Source organism: Dipodomys merriami, unplaced genomic scaffold (genome assembly GCF_024711535.1).
Source record: "Dipodomys merriami isolate MVZ:Mamm:240054 unplaced genomic scaffold, mDipMer1.0.p SCAF_13, whole genome shotgun sequence".
Taxonomy (NCBI): domain Eukaryota; kingdom Metazoa; phylum Chordata; class Mammalia; order Rodentia; family Heteromyidae; genus Dipodomys; species Dipodomys merriami.
Genome location: NW_027202604.1, coordinates 42252911 through 42273857, shown reverse-complemented (window position 1 = coordinate 42273857; position 20947 = coordinate 42252911). Strand labels below are relative to the sequence as shown.

At 50.4% G+C, this 20947-nt stretch overlaps 1 protein-coding gene across 2 annotated transcripts; it reads left to right on the top strand.

The window, feature by feature from the left end:
• Positions 1 to 201: 201 nt before the first annotated feature.
• On the top strand, positions 202 to 20325 carry LOC138824880 (abasic site processing protein HMCES-like). Of its 2 annotated transcripts, none has more exons than XM_070019305.1 (7): positions 202 to 281; positions 1332 to 1527; positions 7615 to 7758; positions 11348 to 11473; positions 13500 to 13681; positions 15947 to 16139; positions 19877 to 20325. In XM_070019305.1, exons 2-7 carry the CDS (start codon positions 1345 to 1347, stop codon positions 20117 to 20119), a joined length of 1071 nt encoding a protein of 356 aa, XP_069875406.1. In that variant the 5' UTR covers positions 202 to 281; positions 1332 to 1344; the 3' UTR covers positions 20120 to 20325. The 2 variants fall into 2 exon arrangements, with proteins under 2 accessions (XP_069875406.1, XP_069875407.1); XM_070019306.1 differs by lacking the exon at positions 202 to 281 and adding an exon at positions 393 to 413.
• The last annotated feature ends 622 nt before the right edge of the window (positions 20326 to 20947 follow it).

The following is a 20947-nucleotide window of genomic DNA, read 5'->3' as shown; positions in this document are numbered from 1 at the left end:
CGGCGGGGGCCGGGCGGTCGGCGCGGTGGATGCGCCCTGGGCACCGAAGTTGGACCCGGGCTGCGAAGCTCGGGGAAATCCGCCCTGAGCTGAAGAGATGGCCTGTGGCCGGGGCCCGGAAGTGGCACGGCCCGGGGCCGTTATGGGGCGGGGCCGTTATGGGGCGGGGCCGGAAGCGGCGGGGGCGGGGCCGGTGCCAGAGCCCCGTCTGCGGGCGGAGCGCGAGGAGCCGCGGGCGCCCCGACGCGCAGAGCGAGGACGCACACGGGGGCGAGGCGGCGGTGAGAGCCGGCCGGGGCGGGCGCGGGCGCGGGGCCTGAGGCGCCGGTGAGAGCCGGCCGGGGCGGGCGCGGGCGCGGGGCCTGAGGCGCCGGTGAGAGCCGGCCGGGGCGGGCGCGGGGCCTGAGGCGGCGGTGAGAGCCGGCCGGGGCGGGCGCGGGCGCGGGGCCTGAGGCGCCGGTGAGAGCCGGCCGGGGCGGGCGCGGGGCCTGAGGCGGCGGGGGCCGGGGCGGGGCGGGCGCGGGGCCTGAGGCGGCGGGGGCCGGGGCGGGCGCGGGGCCTGAGGCGGCGGGGGCCGGGGCGGGGCGGGCGCGGGGCGGGGCCTGAGGCGGCGGGGGCCGGGGCGGGCGCGGGGCCTGAGGCGGCGGGGGCCGGGGCGGGGCGGGCGCGGGGCGGGGCCTGAGGCGGCGGGGGCCGGGGCGGGCGCGGGGCCTGAGGCGGCGGGGGCCGGGGCGGGGCGGGCGCGGGGCCTGAGGCGGCGGGGGCCGGGGCGGGCGCGGGGCCTGAGGCGCCGGTGAGAGCCGGCCGGGGCGGGCGCGGGGCCTGAGGCGGCGGGGCGCGGGCCGGGGCGGGCGCGGGGCCTGAGGCGGCGGGGCGCGGGCCGGGGCGGGCGCGGGGCCTGAGGCGGCGGGGCGCGGGCCGGGGCGGGCGCGGGGCCTGAGGCGGCGGGGCGCGGGCCGGGGCGGGGCGCGGGGCGGGCGCGGGGCCTGAGGCGGCGGGGCGCGGGCCGGGGCGGGCGCGGGGCCTGAGGCGGCGGGGCGCGGGCCGGGGCGGGGCGCGGGGCGGGCGCGGGGCCTGAGGCGGCGGGGGCCGGGGCGGGCGCGGGGCCTGAGGCGGCGGGGCGCGGGGCGGGGCGGGGCGCGGGGCGGGGCGGGCGCGGGGCGGGCCGGGGCGGGGCGCGGGGCGGGCGCGGGGCCTGAGGCGGCGGGGCGCGGGGCGGGGCGGGCGCGGGCCTCAGGCTCCGCCGCACGCCCAGCCGCCGGCTTCCCGGGACCCCCGAGCCCCGTGAGGCGCCGCCGGGGCCGCACGCCTGACCCGCTGCGGGCCCGCAGGCCTCGCCGCACCATGTGTGGGCGCACGTCCTGCCACCTGCCCGGGGAGGCCCTGGCCAGAGCCTGCGCCTACCGGGACCGGCAGGGCCGGCGGCGCCTCCCGCAGTGGAGGGATCCGGAGAAGTACCGCCCGACCTACAACCTGAGCCCTGGGTCCCGCGGGCCCGTGCTGCTCTCGCGACTGCACCTGGAGAAGGTAAGCGCGGGCCGGCCCGGCCTCCGCCCGGAGCCTCCGCGGGGCTGGGGAGGCCGCCGCAGCCCGCCGCAGCCCGGCCCCGTGGCGCCCGCGGAGCTGTCCGCACGCCCTCCGACCGGAGATGCGCACGCTGCTTCAGACAGGCCCAGTCCGCGTCAGCCTTACAGTGAGCGTGAGCAGCCGTGTCGCTGCTTCAGACAGGCCCAGTCCGCGTCAGCCTTACAGTGAGCGTGAGCAGCCGTGTCGCTGCTTCAGACAGGCCCAGTCCGCGTCAGCCTTACAGTGAGCGTGAGCACGCCGTTTAAAGACGGCGGCTGTCGAGCCTCGGCAGTCAGGGTCCCTTCAGTGTCCCGCGCCAGTGGAGTTAGGGTCCCAGGCCTAGAGTTCCGGGTATGTGCCCACTTCCCATACTCAAAACTGGGTCAATGGGCTGGGAAGGTGGCTCAGTGGTAGAGCGCCTGCCTTGCATGCATGAGGCAGAAAAAGCCAGAAGTGGCGCTGCTCTGTCTCAAGTGGTAGAGCGCTCGCCTTGAGCTGAAGAGCTGAGGGACAGCACCCAGGCCCAGAGTTCAGGCCCCATGACCGGACCCAAAACAAACAAACAAAAAAAAAACTGGGTCAATCCACAGCAACGCAGAAAAATGTAGTAAATAAAATAAAACTACTTTGTTTAGGCTTTTTTAGGTCCTTTGTGTGTGTTTGTTTTTCTCCCAGTCCTGGGGGCTTGAACTCGCTCTGAGCTTCATTTGCTCAAGGCTAGTGCTCTACCACTTGAGCCACAGCACCACTTCTGGCTTTTTTCTTTTTGCTTATGTGGTGCTGAGGAATTGAACCCAGGGCCTCACGCATGCAAGGCAAGCACTCTACCACTGAGCCACTTTCCAAGCCCTTTTAAATTTTTTACTTATTTTTTGCCGGTCTTGAGGCTTGAATTTAGGACCTGGGCAGTGTTGCTGAGCTTCTTTTGCTCAAGGCTATTGCTCTACCACTTGTGCCACATTGCCACTTCTGGCTTTTTCTGTGTATGTGGTACTGAGGAATCAAACCCAGAGCTTCATGCATGCTAGGTGAGCACTCTTACACTGAGCCACCTTCCCAGCCCAATAATCTTTTTTTTTTTTTTTTTTTTTTTTTGCCTGTCATGGCACCTGAACTCTGGGCCTGGGCGCTGTCCCTCAGCTCTGGCTTTTTCTGTGTATGTGGTGCTGAGGAATTGAACTCAGGGCCTCATGCATGCAAGGCAAGCACTCTACCACTGAACCACCTTCCTAGCCCAGGAATCACATTTTCATAATCCTAAAATAAACAGTTTAAATAACTTTTTTTTCTGGTGATGGAACTCATGGCTCCACAAATGGTAAGCACACGTTCTGTTGCTGAGCTACACTCCTAACCCCAACATTAATCTTCTTGGTTGACTGAAGCCATTTACATGAAATGGTTTTTTTGAGTCATTTTTACCAGATACACACCTTACTTCCCTATTGAAACTAGTTTTGTGTGCTGGTCCTGGATATTGAACTTTGGGCCCATAGCACCACTTCTGGTTTTCTGGTGCTTAATTGGAGGTGAGTCTCATGGAATTTCCTGCCCAGGTTGCCTTTGAACTACAACCCTCAGATCTCACTCTCCTGAGTAGCTAGGATTACAGGCATGAGCCACCAGCACATGGCTATTTAAACATTTTTATTTTTATTTATTTATTTATTTTTTTGGGTCCAGTCGTGGGGCCTGAACTCTGGGCCTGGGCACTGTCCCTCAGCTCTTCAGCTCAAGGCTAGCGCTCTACCACTTGAGCTACAGCGCCACTTCCAGCTTTTTGCTTATGTGGTGCTGAGGAATCAAACTCAGGGCCTCATGCAAGGCAAGAACTCTACCACTGAGCCACCTTCCCAGCCCCTAAACATTTTTAATGAGAAGAAAATCAAAGAAAGGAAAAGAGAAATCAAGGGAAAGGAAAAAAAGAACATAATTGAAAGAAAGATATAAAGTAAAAAGGAAGAAAATGATTAAGCATATTAGTTTTATTATTTATTTTGTTGGTCATGGGGCTTGAACTCAGCCTGGGTGCAGTCCCTCAGCTCTTCAGCTCAAGGCTCTACCACTTGAGCCACTTCCGGTTTTCTTTTTTTTTTTTTTTTTTTTTTTTTTTTTTTTTGTCGGTCGTGGGGCTTGAACTCTGGGCCTGGGCACTGTCCCTCAGCTCTTCAGCTCAAGGCGAGCGCTCTACCACTTGAGCTACAGCGCCACTTCCGGTTTTCTGGTGGTTTATTGGAGATAGGAGTCTCACGGTCTCTCCTGCCCGGGCTGGCTTTGAACCGCGATCCTCAGATCTCAGCCTCCTGAGTAGCTAGGATTACAGGCGTGAGCCACCAGCGCCCGGCTCACTTCCGGTTTTCTGAGTGGTTCATTGGAGGTAAGAGTCTCATGGACTTTCCTGCCTGGGCTGGCTTTGAACCTCGATCCTTAGATCTCAGCCTCCTGAGTAGCTATGATTACAGGCGTGAGCCACCTGTGCCCAGCTTTAGTTTTATTCTTTTTTAGCCCTTGTTCTTTCTTCAATACCTCTGGAGAATTAGTGACTGTTTACTGGAAAAAGACAACACGGGGGCTGGGAAGGTGGCTCAGTGGTAGAGCGCTTGCTTTGCGTGCCTGAGGCCCTGGATTCAATTCCTCAGCACCACATAAGCAAAAAGAAAAAAGCCAGAAGTGGCGCTGTGGCTCAAGTGGTAGAGTGCTAGCCTTGAGCTGAAGAGCTGAGGGACAGTGCCCAGGCCCAGAGTTCAGGCCCCACGATTGGACCCCCCCCCCCAAAAAAAAAAAAAAGACAACATGGGCTAGGAATGTGGCTCAGTGATAGAGGGCTTGCCTTAGCACTCATGAGGCCCTGGGTTCAATTCCTCAGTTCCACATAAACAGAAAAGTCTGGAAGCGGCACTGTTCTCAAGTGGTAAGAGCGCCAGCCTTGAGCAAAAGAAACTCAGGGACAGCGCCCAGGCCCTGAGTCCAAGCCCCCGATAAGAAATACAGGAAGATTGTGACTTGCCAAATAAGAGATTGACAATTGAGAGAGGTCCAGCAGTCTCCTCACTCCATAAAAAGATATTGGAACCTTGAGGAGAGAAAGTTGGTCTCCCAAACAGCCCAAGACTGTGTCAGTGGTATGGATTTGCTGAAGTTGTGTTTGACTGTAGGTCTGTAATAAGTTTTGTTACAATGGCTAGGGTTTATTCAGGTAGCTAATGGCTCAAGCATTAATCCTAATTATGCAGTAAGCTGAGAGCACAAGGATCCCAGTTCAGAGCTAGCCTAGGCTGAAAAGTCTGAGAGACTTCATTTCCCAATTAACCAGCAAAAAGCCAAACTAGAGATGCGACTTAAGTGGTAGAATACCATCTGTGAGCAAGGAAACTGGGAATCCAAGATTCTGAGTTCAAGCTCCAATAGTGACAAAAAAGAAAAAAGAATTGCTTGGTTTCCTTTTTTTTTTTTTTGGGTCTGGTCGTGGGGCCTGAACTCTGGGCCTGGGCACTGTCCCTCAGCTCTTCAGCTCAAGGCTAGCGCTCTACCACTTGAGCCACAGCACCACTTCCGGCTTTTTTCTTTTTGCTTATGTGGTACTGAGGAATTGAACCCAAGGCCTCAGGCATGTAAGGCAAGCGTTCTACCACTGAGCCACCTTCCCAGCCCCGCTTGGTTTCTTAATTTGATACTTTTTCTCAAACCTGTAAATTATAAAAATTAGAAGCATTTCAGCAGTTCATTCATCCAAATCCCAACGGCCATCTCCAGTATAGATTGCAAATTTGCATTGAAAACCACTGATTTGCAAATTACTTCCTCTTTCATTTTCTATCTGAAGGACAGTGGCAAAGATGACTTATGCTAAGCAATTTTTTCAGTATTTTGACCTCTCAGCTATATTGTGTCCCTGGCTCTCACCTTTGGATTTGGTTTACAATTGTCCAGTGAACACACTTGAATTAAAAGAGACCAATAGGCCGGCAGCCAGTGGTTCATGGCTATAATCCTTACTACACAGGAGGCTGAGATTTGAGGATCTTGCTTTGAAGCCAGCCCAGGCAGGAAAGTCCCTAAGTCTGATCTCCAATTAACCATCAAAAGGCCAGAAGTAGAGCTGTGGCTCAAGTGGTGATTACCTTGAGCAAATGAAGCGCAGGGACAGCGCCCAGGCTTGAATTCAAGCCCGAGGAGGGCCACCAAAAAAAAAGGAGGGAATTTATAGGAACCTCTGCAAATAAGGATGTTTGTGTGAGTGTGAGTGAAGGGAATTGGGAATTAGTGGATACTGAAGGAAATAGGGTGACGTTTTATAAGGAGCACAATGGAGGGGTTGTGTTTAAACAAAAGGAAATCTTTCTGAGATATTGCCATTGTTGATTCCTTTCTTTTTTGTTGTTGTTGTTGGGCAGGGCTTGAACTCTGTGCCTGAGCACTGTCCCTCAGCTCTTCAGCTGAAGGCTAGCACTCTACTACTTGAGCATCAGCCCTATTTCCAGCTTTTTCTGCGTATGTCGTGCTGTGGAATCAAACCCAGGGCCTCATGCATGCAAGGCAAGCACTCTACCATTGAGCCACCTTCCCAGCCCTATTTATTTATTTATTGTTGGTCTTAGGGCTTGAACTCTGGGGCCCAGGCTCTGTCCCTCAGCTCTTCAGCTCAAGGCAGTTGCTCTACCACTTGAGCCACAGCGCCACTTCCAGTTTTGTTTTGTTTTCTGGTGGTTAATCAGAGATAAGAGTCTTTCGGACTTTCCGGCCCAACCTGGCTTTGAATGGTGATCCTCAGATCTCAGCCTCCTGAGTAGCTAGGATTATAGGTGTAAGCTACCAGTGCTGGGCTTAAAGTTGTTTTTTAACTAGGCTTCCCTTCTTTTTTTTTTTTTTTTTTCCCTGTTTCTTTACTTTGTTTGTTAGTCCTGGGACTTGAACTCAGGGCCTGGATACTGTCCCTGAGATTCTTTGTGCTCAAAGCTAACACTTTACCACTTGAGTACCACATTTTCTGAGTAGTTTATTTGAGTTTAAGAGTCTCACGGACTTTTCTGTCCAGGATGGCTTCCGAGATCCTCAGATCTCAGCCTCCTGAGTAGCTAGGATGACAGCAGTGAGCCAATAGTACCCAGCTTACTTGTTTGTTTGTTGTTTTTCTTGCTAATGTACTTTGGGGCCTTGAGCCCTCATTTTTTCACTCACAGCTAGCCTTTTACCACTTGAGCCACGTCTCCATTTCCAGCTTCAGCTCTTTAATTAGAGATAACAGTCTCTTTGAAGCCAGGTGCTGGTAACTCTTGCCTGTAATCCTAGTTGTTGAGAAGGCTGAGATCTGAGGATCGTGATTTGAAACCAGCCCAGGCAGGAAAGTCTGTGAGACTCTTATCTACAATAAACTAATCAGAAAAAGCCAGAAGTGACAATTGGGCTCAAATAATAGAGTGCTATCCTTCAGCACAAAGAGGCTCAGGGACAGCACCCAGGCCCTGAGTTCAAGCCCTAGGACCAGCAAAAAAAAAAAAAAAGTCTCTTGGATTTGTCCATTTGGACTATCTTTGTGCCAGAATTCTCAGATCTCAGCCTTCTAAGTAGCTAGGATTATAGGCGAGAGCCACTGGTACTAGGCTGTGGTTTTTTGTTCTTTGTTTTTGTCAGTCCTGGGCTTGAACTCAAGACTTGGGCACTGTCCTTGAGCTGCTTTTGCTCAAGGCCAGCACTCTACCACTTAAGCCACAGCACCACTTCTGGCTTTTTCTGTTTATGTGGTTTTGAGGTATTGAACCAAGGTCTCACACATGGTAAGCAAGCATTCCACCTCTAAGCCACATTCCCAGCCCTATGGTTTGGTTTTTAACATAGGGTCCTGGCTGTCTTTGAATCTGCACTACTTCTGCCTCTACCTTTCTAGTGCTGGGATTATAGGCCTGAGCCCCATGCCTCGATGACCCTTTCCCATTGAATCATCTTGTAGTCCTTGCATTTCAACAGTAGTGACAGTGTAGTACATGTGCTAAGTTTGCTTTTTTTTAATTTCAAATGGTCTTCTTGATATTAACGTCTTTTCTGTGGCAGGACTCAGACTCGTCAGAGCGGGTCATTGCTCTCATGCGATGGGGCTTGGTCCCTTCATGGTTCAGAGAAGGTGACCCTTCTAAGCTGCAGTTCAACACCACCAACTGTCGTAGTGACACTATGATGGAGAAACGATCGTTCAAGGTAGGTGGAAGGCACATTCTCTCTCTCTCTACACACATGCACATGTGCACACACATGTTTGTAATGAGTACTTTGCATGCCTGAGAAATAAAGAAAGATCCCAAGGAATATTCCCAGTTGATAATATTGAATACTGTTCTGTTTAGTAACAGACAAATAGGCCAGTAACAGACAAATAGGCCAAAACTGATTTCAACAGTTGTCTTCTATGGCTTGGCTTGTGCTCAACTGCCAACTTCTTTGGAAGTTCTGATGTGCTTGTAATCAGATGACAGGTGGAAGTGGATGTCAGGACGGCTTTTTTTTTTTTTTTCTTTTGGGTCCGGTCGTGGGGCCTGAACGCTGGGCCTGGGCGCTGTCCCTCAGCTCTTCAGCTCAAGGCTAGTGCTCTACCAGTTGAGCCACAGCGCCACTTCCGGCTTTTTTTTTCTGCTTATGTGGTGCTGAGGAATCGAACCCAGGGCCTCATGCATGCAAGGCAAGCACTCTACCACTGAGCCACCTTCCCAGCCCAACGGCTTCTTTTTTGTTTTGTTTTGTTTTTTGGGTTTTTTTGGTCCAGTTGTGGGGCCTGAACTCTAGGCCTGGACGCTATCCCTCAGCTCTTCAGCTCAAGGCTAGCACTCTACCACTTGAGCCACAGCGCCACTTCTGGCTTTTTTTTTTCTGTTTATGTGGTGCTGAAGAATCGAACCCAGGACCTCATGCATGCAAGGCAAGTGCTCTACCACTGAGCCACCTTCCCAGCCCCGGACAGCTTCTTTACCCATGCCTCATAATTGGCTAGAAATCTGGAAGCCTTTTCATGTACTCAAGCCTGAAGCATCTGGGTAGATATGCTTCAGTATGCCTCAGTCACACAGAGAAGGTAAGACAGGGTTATACAGCTGTGACCTGGCCTCGGTCTCCACACAGCATCCCTCCTCCTACCGCTGTCTGTCCGTTAGGCAGAGCCTGCTGGTTCAGGACAGGAGGCTGCAGGGCCCAGGGTGTGTGTGCTAGGAGCCATCTTCAGAGATGGCTACCGTGTGTACCACTGGTTACAGAAGAACTGGTCATTTGCATACACGTTATTTCAGCCTTTCAACATGTGTGTGACTGAGTGGGGAGACATTAACTTCTCTCAGGATGAAGTTTGGTAGTCTAGGTCCTTGCCTAGTGTTCCAAGGTCTTAGATTCCATCCCAGCACTAGTGAAGAAAAGGAAGAAAGGTAATTCCTTTAAGATCATCTTAGACCTGAAGTTTGGGGTATTTTCTTGTTTTGTTGCTGCTGCTGCTGGTGGTGGTAGTGGTCCTGGTGCCTCAGACTCTTGCTCAGCTTTCTTGCTCACAGCTGGCACTCCACGAGTCATTTGAGTCACACCTCCAATCTGGCATTTTGCTGGTTAGATGGAGAAAAGAGTCTCATAGAGCCAGGCTAATGTAGCTCATACCTGTAAACCTAACTACTCAGGAGGATGAGCTCTAGGGATCAAGGGTCGAAGCCAGCCCAAGCAGATAAATCAGGGAGACTTCTATTTTCAGATAACTAGCAGAAAGCCAGAAGTGGAGGTTTAGCTCAAGTGATAGAGTGCCAACCTTGAGTGAGAAATCTGTGAGGCAGAGTTCAAGTCCCAATACTTGGCAGGAGAGGGCTCTCGGATTTCACAGCCTCGGCTAGCTTCAAACTGAGAGCTCAGCCTCCTGATAGCTAGGATTATAAGCCTGAGCCGCTAGCACTTGCTCATTTTATTTTTGTTGTTGCCGGTCTTGGGGCTTGAACTCAGGGCTTGGGAGCTGTTCCTGAGCTTCTTTGTGCTCAAGGCTAGTACTCTACCACTTGAGCCTGCTCCACTTCTGGCTTTTCTGAGTAGTTTATTACAGATAAGAGTCTTATGGACTTTTTCTCCCTGGGCTGATTTTGAACTGTGATCCTCAGCTCTTAGCCTGCCAAGTAGCTAGGATGACAGGTGTGAAGCCACTAGTACCCAGCTTACCATCCTACTTTCTGTCTCCATGTACTTAACTGCTCTAGATAGCTCATCAAAATAGAATTGTAAAATGTTTTCCCTCTTGTGGCTTTTGCTACACTAAAAAAAAATGTCTTCAGGTTTTAACTACATTATGTAGCATGTATCAGACTTTTCTTCTCGTGTCTGAATTTTTTTTTTTTGTCGGTCATGAGGCTTGAACTCTATTTGGGCACTGTCCCTGTGCTCTTCAGCTCAAGGCGAGCACTCTACCACTTGAGCCACAGCGCCACTTCAGGTTTTCTAGTGGTTAATTGGAGATAAGAGTCTCATGGACTTTCCTGCCCAGGCTGGCTTTGAACCGTGATCCTCAGTTCTCAGCCTCCTCTGTAGCTAGGATTGCAGGCTTGAGCCACTGGCGCCCAGCTCTGAATAATATTTTGTTTGAATAATGTTTCATTCACCTTTTGTTATCCATTTATCAATGGGGAGGGGAGGATGCATTTTGAGCTCACCTGTTGACAATTGTGAATAATGCTGCTATAAATATGGGTGTACAAATATCTGTCCAAGTTATGCCTCTAAAGTTTATTTACTTGCTGTCTTTATTATTTTGTCTTGTCAGTTGTGGGGCTTGAACTCTGGCCTGGGCTCTGTCCCTGAGCTTTTTCCCTCAAGACTAGCACTTTGGGTCATAGCACCATTTCTGGTTTTCTGCTGGTTAATTGAAGATAAAAGTTTCACAGGACTGCCTGGGATAGTTTTATCCAGCTATCCCCAGATCTCAGTCTCCTGGAGCTAGGATTATAGGTATGAACCACCAGTGCCCGGCTTTTATTATTGTTAAAGTAATTTATATTTGAGGTCCTGGGTACTGAATTTAGTGTGTTGTATATATTAGGCAAGTGCTGTATACTTGCTACACTCCAACTCCAGTAAATATTTCTGTTTACATGTTTACTTACTTTGGTAGTACTAGGGTTTGAACTTGGGGCCTTATGCTTACTAGGCATGCATTCTTCCCACTGAGCCACACCTACAGTGGTTATTTTGGGGAGAGAGTCTCACTGCCTGTCCAAGCACATGCTGGGGACAATCTGCCTATTTTGAGGCTCCCCGTCATAACTAGGGTCATAGATGTGTGCCACCACACCTCTCGAAGCCTGGGCTGGCTTCGAACTGAGATCTTCCTGATCTCAGCTTCTCAAGTAGCTAGGATTACAGGCCTGACTCACCAGAAGACTGAGATCTGAGCATCATAATTTGAAGCCAGCCTGGGCAGAAAAGTCCATGAGATTCTTATCTCCAGTGAACCACTCAGAAAAAGCCAGAAGGGGTACTGTGGCTCAAGTGGTAGAGCACTAGCCTTGAGCACAAAAGCAGCTCAGGCCTCAAACCTCAGGACCAGGAAAAACAAAAACAGAATGACATCCCCAGCCTTGAACCTGAGATTTTTAAAAAAAATTTTATAGGTATTATAAAGGTGATATACAGAAGGATTACTGTTTTGAACCTGATATATATATATATATATATATATATATATATATATATTTTTTTTTTTTTTTTTTTTTTTTTTTTAAACTCAGGTCCATACAACGGAACCCTATGAAACATAATGATTGCTTTTCTTTCTCAGGTACCTCTGGGAAAGGGACGACGCTGTGTTGTCTTGGCAGATGGATTCTACGAGTGGCAGCGCTGTCAGGGAACAAGCCAGAGGCAGCCATACTTCATCTACTTTCCCCAAGTCAAGACAGAAAAGGTATTAGCAGCTGCACTAACAATACATTTTTGGAAAGGACAGGGAAACATGTCACAGTCATGTGCTATATGAATTGTTTCAGTCAGTGATACAGTGCATGTGTATAGTGGCTGTGCCTCAGCCTGGCGGTGTAGGTAGGCTGTACTGTGTGCATTTGTGTGAGTACACCCTATGGTGTTATGCAACAATGAAATTTTCCAGTGCTGAATTTCTCAGAACTACCTCATCATAAGGGATATGTGACTATGAAGAAGAATATTTTTGCCGGGTACCTGGTGGCTCACACCTGTCATCCTAGCTACTCAAGAAGCTGAGATCTGAGGATTGCAGTTCAAAGCCATCCCAGGCAGGAAAGTCCTAAAACTCTTATCTCCAGTAAACCACCAGAAATAGCACTGTAGCTCAAGTGGTAGAGCACTAGCCTTGGGCTGAAGAGCTCAAGGATAGCACCAGGTCCAGAGTTCAAGCCCCAAGACCAAAGAAATTCTCATAAACATTTCTTCAATAATAAAGACACATATGCTGGGCGCTGGTGGCTCACGCCTGTAATCCTAGCTACTCAGGAGGCTGAGATCTGAGGATCCAGGTTCAAAGCCAGCCCAGGCAGGAGAGACTGTGAGACTCCTATCTCCAATAAACCACCAGAAAACCGGAAGTGGCGCTGTAGCTCAAGTGGTAGAGCACTCGCCTTGAGCTGAAGAGCTGAGGGACAGCGCCCAGGCCCAGAGTTCAAGCCCCACGACTGACAAAAATAAAAAAAATAAAGACACATATGGTGAACACAAATTTATAATCTGATAATCTGAGAAATCAGAAGGCTGAGGCAGGAGAATCTTGACTTAGAGGCTGGCCTGAGCTATGTAGTAAGACCTGTTTCAAAAAAAAAAAAGTGGGGTGCCAGTGGCTCACACCTATAATCCTAGCTTCCTTAGAGGCTAAGTAAGATCTGAGGATCGTGGTTTAAATTCCACTGTTTCCCTGGCAACTAGAGACAAGTCCTTAGGAGAGAAATCATGAGGGAAGGCCTCCTTCTGTACGCAGCAACAGCCTGGAAGCCCAGTCTGCTCCTGTTTTCTCTAAGCATTAATGAGGTCTGCAGAGACCCTGTGAGTCAACACAAACCCCTTGATTTCTGCAGTGCCTGGGGGTTATAGAGTTCTTTACTGTTTGTATGAAGCCGTGTTTTCCTTCTGTTGCCATCAATAAACTAGTATTTGTGTTGTCTCAGAGAGGTTATCCCTGCTCTTTTTCAGGCTCCAGTCTTGTTGATTGAACAGGATCTCAAATCACTGATATAACCTTAAAAAAAATGTATGATTTTGTAAATTGCCTACCTTTTTTCTTACTGTTGGAATATAAGTAATGCATTTCTCAGCCTTCAATATTACAGGTTTTAAATGGACGCTTCAACAGTGTATAGGAGTTGGCCTGGTGAGAAAGGGGGTGGGAAGAGTTTTGTGAAGAAGACTGCTTCAGCAACCTACACAGAGGTGTAGGTTGCATGAGACCTTCATTTTACAAACAGGGGTTTGAGTTCAAGTTACCTGTGTAGGCCCGAAAATGCCAAATGAGAAAGGTGTTTAGGAACTGTAAGCCTCAACTTCAGAACTATTTGCCACCAAGCCCCTTTTTATTAATGACAGTGGATCAGTGATAAAGAATGGGCTGAAGCTGGGTACTAGTTACTCACACTTCTAATCCCAGCTACTCAGGAGGCTGACATCTGAGGATCACAGTCCAAAGCCAGCCCGGGCAGGAAGTCCCTGAGACTTACCTCCAATTAACCACCAGAAAAGGAAGTGGAGCTGAGGCTCCAGTGATAGAGCACTAGCCTTGAGCATAAAATCTTAGGGACAACATCCAGGCCCTGAGTTTAAGCCCCACAACCAACAGAGAGAGAGAGAGAGAGAGGGGGAATGAGAATGGGCTGAATTATTTCTAAAATGACTGCTTTGTGGTCTGAAGAAGCTCCTGCTGTGCTTATGGGAGGGCTGTTGAGTGTGTCTAATCTTCCCATGTGTTCCAGTCAGGTAGCAGTGGTGTGATAGGCAGCCCAGAGAACTGGGAGAAGGTCTGGGACAATTGGAGGCTGCTGACAATGGCAGGGATCTTTGATTGCTGGGAGCCCCCGGAGGGGGGAGACCTCCTCTACTCCTACACCATCATCACAGTGGACTCCTGCAGAGGCTTGAGCGACATCCACCACAGGCAAGACACTTCCTCAGCTTTTATTTTTGTTGTTTTGGGGCTTGAACTCGGCCTGGGTGCTAGCCTTGAGCCTCTTCCTGCTCAAGGCTAGTGCTCTACCACGAGCCACAATGCCACTTCTGGTTTTTGAGTAGTTAATTGGAGATTAGAGTCTCCAGGAGTGTGAGCCACTGGCACCTCTGACTTGCTGTAATCTGAGGATTGCAGTTTGAAGCCAGCCCGAGCAGGAGATTTTTTTTTTTTTTTTTTTTTTTTTTTTTTTGTACTGGGGTTTGAACTTGGGGGCCTTGAGCTTGTTAGGCAGCTTCTTACCACTAAGCCACATCCCTAGACCTATGAGACTCTTACCTCCATTTAGCCACCAAAAGGTTGTTTTTTTTTTTTTTTGCCGGTCATGGGGCCTGAACTCTGGGTCTGGGCGCTGTCCCTCAGCTCTTCAGCGCTCTACCAATGGAGCCACAGCGCCACTTCTGGCTTTTTCCGTTTTTTTTTTTTTTTTTTTTTTTTTTTTTTTTTTTTTTTTGTCGGTCGTGGGTCTTGAACTCTGGGCCTGGGCGCTGTCCCTCAGCTCTTCAGCTCAAGGCGAGGGCTCTACCACTTGAGCTACAGCGCCACTTCCGGTTTTCTGGTGGTTTATTGGAGATAGGAGTCTCATGGTCTTTCTTGCCCGGGCTGGCTTTGAACCGCGATCCTCAGATCTCAGCCTCCTGAGTAGCTAGGATTACAGGCGTGAGCCACCAGCGCCCGGCTCCGGCTTTTTCTGTTTATGTGGTGCTGAGGAATGGAACTCAGGGCCTCATGCTTGCAAGGCATGCACTCTACCGCTGAGCTACCTTCCCAGCCCCCCCAAAAGTTTTTTGTAAGTGGAGCTGTGGCTCCAGTGGTAAAATGCTAGTCTTGAGGAAAAAAAAAACAGCTCAGTGACAGTGCCCCGTACCACCACAAAACAAACAGAAAACAAGTACCTTTAAAGAATAGTACCAGCCCACAAAAGAAAAATACATTAACATAGTCCTAGCTACTCCAGTCATAGCTACTTGAGTTTGAGCTAGAGTTCTGGCTCAATAGTAGCATTCCAGCTTGAGCAGAGGGCTAAGGGATAGTTTTTAGGCCCTGAGTTCAGTTGAGCCCTACGTCTGGTACGTGTGTACTGTTAATGTGGATGTTTGTGTGTGTCTCCTAAAATCAATTGTACCGTTGGCCAGGAAGTATAAGCTATTTGTTTTTGTTTTTGTTTTTGTTTTTGTCGGTCGTGGGGCTTGAACTCTGGGCCTGGGCGCTGTCCCTCAGCTCTTCAGCTCAAGGCGAGCGCTCTACCACTTGAGCTACAGCGCCACTTCCGGTTTTCTGGTGGTTTATTGGAGATAGGAGTCTCACGGTCTCTCCTGCCTGGGCTGGCTTTGAACCGCGATCCTCAGATCTCAGCCTCCTGAGTAGCTAGGATTACAGGCGTGAGCCACCAGCGCCCGGCTAGTATAAGCTATTTGTATTAGTATTAGTTATATTAGTATTAGCTATTTGCATTGTATTAGTCTAGAACATAAACTTGTTTTTTTGCCAGTCCTGGGGCTTGAACTCAGGGTCTGGATGCTATCCCCGATCCTCTTTATGTTCAAGGCTAGCGCTTTAGCACTTCAGCCACAGCAACACTTCCAGCTTTTCCTGAATGATTTATTGGAGATAAGAGTCTCATGGACTTTTCTGCCCGGGCTGGCTTTGAATCTTGATCCTCACATCTCACCCTCCTAGGTAGATGGGATTATAGGTATGAGCTACCAGTATGTAGCTTAGAGCATAGCAACTTGTTTTAAACATTTGATCTACTGCGTAACCTCCTTCATCCTTTCATACCATTTTCATATATACTTGTGGCCTTTCTTCACTGAAGATAGCTTTGGAAAAATGTTTGAAACCACCATGATTATCATTAAGTTAATTCTGTGGTATCTAATGTCATGAAAGGTCCAACTTTTTTTTGAGATAGGTTTTGTCATGTATAGTGGTCCTTCTCTACATAGTCTCAGAACTTGGGAGGCTGAGGCTGAGCATTTCAAGTTTGAGGACAGCCTAGGCTACATAGCCAGACCCTGTCTCAAAAAGACCAGACAGCTACATGCCTGTCTCTCCCAGGGTTGACTCTTGTGCCCTTGGGAGGCATGTGACAGACAGTGTGCGGCTTCCCCTCAGATGACCAAGGGAGGCATCAGTGAAATCTGTCCTTTGTCTTCCTATCCTCACTAATGGCACTTTTGACCTCTTGGCTAGGATGCCTGCCATATTAGATGGAGAGGAAGCAGTCTCCAAATGGCTCGACTTTGGTGAGGTCTCATCTCAGGAAGCTCTGAAGTTAATTCATCCCACAGAGAACATCACTTTCCACCCGGTCTCTCCAGTGGTGAACAACTCTCGAAACGATACTCCTGAATGTCTGGCTCCTGTCAACTTGATGGTTAAAAAGGTAGGGGGCGCTATTAGTCCCCTTGTAAGACTTTGGTGACAAGCCTTTCACAGTCAGCACTTTGAACTACCCAAAATGCTCACACTCCTTAGGCAGACAGTACGGAGCAGCTGTGCCTCTGGAAAACTCTCCCAAAATGTTAACAGTAAGGTTCCATTGCTCCACTGCAATGGCTGAACGCTTATCTAGTATGTTCAGGGTCCTGGGTCCCATCAAAAAAAGAAAATGTAGTTGGGCGTGGGTGGCTCATTCCTGTAACTCCAGCTACTTAGAAGGCTGAGATCTTAGGATCACCATTGTTTTTTTGTTTTTTTTGGTGCTGGCCCTGGGACTTGAACTCAGGGCCTGCCTGGGCACTGACTCTGAGCTTCTTTTGCTAAAGGTTAGTACTCTACTGCTTGAGCCACAGCTCCACTTTCAGCTTTTTTGGTAGTTTATTGGACTTGAGAGTCTCATGAAGTGGAGTGCTGGTGGCTCATTCCTGTAATCCTAGCTACTTAGGAGGTTGAGATCTGAGGAGAGCGGTTCAAAGCCAGCCTGGGCAGAAAAGTCTGTGAGACTCATCTCCATGAAGCCACTAGAAAACCAGAAGTAGAGCTGTGGCTCAAAGTGATAGAGCTCAAGCCTGGAGCACAAAGAGGCCCTGTCCACGCCCTGACTTCAAGCCCCGTGACCAAAAAAAAAAAAAAAAAAAAAAGTCTCACGGGCTTTCCTGGGCAAGCTGGCTTCGAACCACAATCTTCAGATCTCATCTTCCTCAATAGCTAGGATTACAGGTGTGAACCATCAGTGCCCAGCAGGATTGCTATTTGAAGCCAGCTCTAGCCAAAAAAAAAAAGTCCATGAGACTCCAGTTAACAACCTAAAAGCTGGAAGTGGAGCTGTGGCTGAAGTGGTAGAGCTCTGGTCTTGAGCAGAGAGAGCAAGTGCCAGGACCGACACCCAAAAAAAAAAAGTAAATACATATATTCACTTTGCATTAGTGGTTGCACTGTCATATTTTGGAGAGGCAGCCTGATGTTAATCCAGAACCTCTGCTTGGAATAGGCGTTTCTGAATGGGGCACCGGGTGTAACAACAGCCCAGAAATGCCTGTGACCCTGATTGTGGTGGCTGTGGAGCACACATTTCCCTGGCTTTCTTTTTTGCTTGTATTCTTTCTGCTGTGCCATTTCTGGGCTTGAACTAAGGGCCTTGAGCCTTTTTTTTTTTTTAAGAAATTATTGTTAAGCTGAGCGACAGTGGCTTAGGCCTGTCATCCTAGCTAATCAGGAAGCTGAGATTGAGGATCATGGTTCAAAGCCAGCCGGGATAGGAAAGTCTGTAAGACTCTTATCTCCAATAAACCACCAGAAAACCGGAAGTGGATGGGAAGGCAGCTCAGTGGTAGAGTGCTTGCCTTGCATGCATGAGGCCCTGGGTTTGATTCCTCAGTACCACATAAGCAGAAAAAGCCAGAAGTGGCACTGTGGCTCAAGTGGTAGAGCACTAGCCTTGAGCTGAACTGCTGAGGGACAGCGCCCAGGCCCAGAGTTCAGGCCCCACTACTGAGAAAAACAAAAAACCCCAGAAAACCGGAAGTGGCGCTGTAGCTCAAGTGGTAGAGCACTAGCCTTGAGCTGAAGAGCTGAGGGACAGCGCCCAGTCAGGCCCAGAGTTCAGGCCCCACAACTGACAAAAAAAAAAAAAAAGGTTATTATAGAGGTGATAGTACAGAGGGATTACATTTACATGTGTCAGGTAAGAGTACCCTCATTCTCTCCCATTCCCTCCTCCCATCTCCCCCACTAGTTATGTATGTAGTTCACTTTCATCAATGTCAGTGTGCCCCACTGCCATACTTTTTCACCCTTTTTTCTCAGAAGGGCATTTCACGCTTGCCTAGTTTTTTTTATTTTTTAAATTTTTTTTGGGGTCCAGTTGGGCCTGAACTCTGGGCCTGGGCGCTGTCCCTCAGCTCTTCAGCTCAAGGCTAGCGCTCTACCACTTGAGCCACAGCACCACTTCCGGCTTTTGTCTTTTTGCTTATGTGGTGCTGAGGAATTGAACCCAGGGCCTCAGACATGCAAGGCAAGCGCTCTACCACTGAGCCACCTTCCCAGCCCTTTATTTATTTATTTTTATTTTTTATCGTGAAAATACCATACAGAGAGGTTACAATTACATGAGCAAGGTAATGAGTACATTTCTTAGCAAGCATTGTTGCTTCCTCCTTTGTTTCCCCTTACCATCCCTGCCCTCCCATCTCCGCGCCCCTGCTGACACCCCCTACCCCCCCCACCCCTCCCCCACCCCCGCCTAGTTTCTTGTGGCATTCTGGTTGTTCCTTGGAGGTAAGATTCTCATGAACTTTTCTGCCCAACCTGGGGGGGGTGGGGTGTGTGTGTGTGTGTGTGTGTGTGTGTGTGTGTGTGTGTGTGTGTGTGTGTGTGTGTGTGTGTGTGTGTGTGGTGTGTGTGGTGTGTGTGTGTGTGGTGTGTGTGTGGGGGGGTGGGTGTGTGGTGTGTGTGGGTGTGTGGTGTGTGTGTGTGTGTCTGGTTGTTCCTTGGAGATAAGATTCTCATGAATTTTCCTGCCCAACCTCTGTAGATTCTCATGAACTTTTCTGCCCAACCTCTGTGTGTCTGTGTCTGTGTGTCTGGTTGTTCCTTGAAGATAAGATTCTCATGAATTTTCCTGCCCAACCTCTGTGTGTGTCTGTGTGTTTCTTTCTTGGTACTGGGGCTTGAACTCTGGGCCTGGGCACTGTCCTGAGCTTCTTTTTCTTTTGCTCAAGGATAGCGCTCTACCAGTTGAGCCACAGCGCCACCTCCGGCTTTTTCTGTGTATGTGGTACTGAGGAATTGAACCCAGGATTTCATGCATGCTAGGCAAGCACTCTACCACTAAGCCACATTCCTAGCCCCCTCAGCTGGTTTTATTTTTCGTTTTTTTTTTTTTTGGTCAGTCATGGGGCTTGAACTCTGGGCCTGGGCGCTGTCCCTCAGCTCTTCAGCTCAAGATGAGCGCTCTACCACTTGAGCTACAGCACCACTTCCGGTTTTCTGGTGGTTTAATGGAGATAGGAGTCTCACAGTCTCTCCTGCTCGGGCTGGCTTTGAACCGAGATCCTCAGATCTCAGCCTCCTGAGTAGCTAGGATGACAGGCGTGAGCCACCAGCGCTCGGCTCCTCAGCTGGTTTTAAACCATGATCCTCAGATCTCAACCTCCTGAGTAGTTGGGATTACAGTCCTGAGCCTGCTGGTTTTCTTCTTTCCTTCCTTCCTTCCTTCCTTCCTTCCTTCCATCCTTCCTTTCTCTTTCTTTCGTTCTTTCTTTCTGTCATGGGGCCTGAACTCTGGGCCTGGGTGCTGTCCCTCAGCTCTTCAGCTCAACACAAACACTCTTACCACTTGAGCCACAGTGCCATTTCTGGTTTTCTGGTGGTTTATTGGAGCTAAGAGTTTCAGTCTTTCCTGACCAGGCTTTGAACTGCGATCCTCAGGTCTTAACCTCCTGAGTAATTAGGATTACAGGTGTGAGCCACTAGTGCCTTCTGGTTTTCTTACATGCTCTTACTTGGTTCCAGTAAATTACTTCATTTCTCTAAGGCTGTTTTCATTGTCTGCAGCCTTCTCTGCTGGCTGCTCTTGTTCTTAGAGCACGCTGAATGCTGGTTCCTAAGGCCTCTTTGTGCTCTTTGGATGGTCTTCCTGAAAAGGTCAAGGTGGGTGGTAAAAACTTCTCTCTTTCCTAGGAGTCCAAAGCAAGTGGTAGTAGCCAGAAATTGATGCAGTGGCTGGTCACAAAGTCGCCCATAAAGGAAACCCCCAAAGCCCTCCTGAAGAAAGAGTTGGATGTGCCTCAGTGGTCCAGTCAGTTCCTGCAGAAGAGCCCACAGCCAGCCAAGAGAGGCAGTGGGGCAGGCCTCCTGGATCGATGGCTGAAGCAGGAGCAGAAGGAGGAGGAACCCAAGGCCAAGCGACCTCACAGGCAGTGACAGACTCTCACAGACCCAGGCCCGGCTGCTCCATTCCCAAAGGGGACTGCTGAGAACAGCCTGTGGTCCTGCAGCTGAGGCTCCTGAGGAGAGTGGCTAACAGCAGGGCAGCCTGGGAGGAGAGGTGGGCTCTCCATCCAAGCCCTCCCTGCTGAGAGCCCAATCCCGTGCTGCTAGCTCATTATGAATAAAGTACATTGGATAAACCTTGGTCTGCACTTTAGGTGATGCTGGCGGGGGAATTCTGGGTCACACTGCTTTTCCTGGCATCCTGTGGATGGTCTGGGGGGGCAGGCCAGGTGGAGGCTCCTTATTTCATCTCTTCAGTAAGGACTTGGGGGTGTCTTGAATGGTTTCATGTAGAACCAGGCTGACCCAGTGACTCCTGTCTGGAATCCAAGCTACTCAGGGAGCTTAGACAGAAGGGTTGTGATTCAAAGCCAGCACAGGTAGAGAAACCGAGACTTCCCACCAAGTGGCCAGAAGTGGGAGTGCTCCATGCACTGGGAGCCTGAGGCCACCAGTGGGTGGGTGGTGCGCCACCACACTCCCCTCTACCTGGGGTGGACGGCCCTCCCCAACTAGTGTGCAACCTGCTGCTATATGAAGGACATCTTTCCCAGTGGCCTCTACCAAATCCCACTGTCAAGGGAACAATGATCATTTTTGTGACATCTGCAATGACACCCGAGGAAACGCATCCCAGCACCGACAGCTGGGGAGGCCAGTGTCGGCCCCCTCACTGGCCGCGCAGGCCTGGGTCAGGCTGGCCCTGGAGTGGATGGCCCTGCAGGGCCCTGGCTGCTTTGGGCGCCGGGGTCCCCAGGC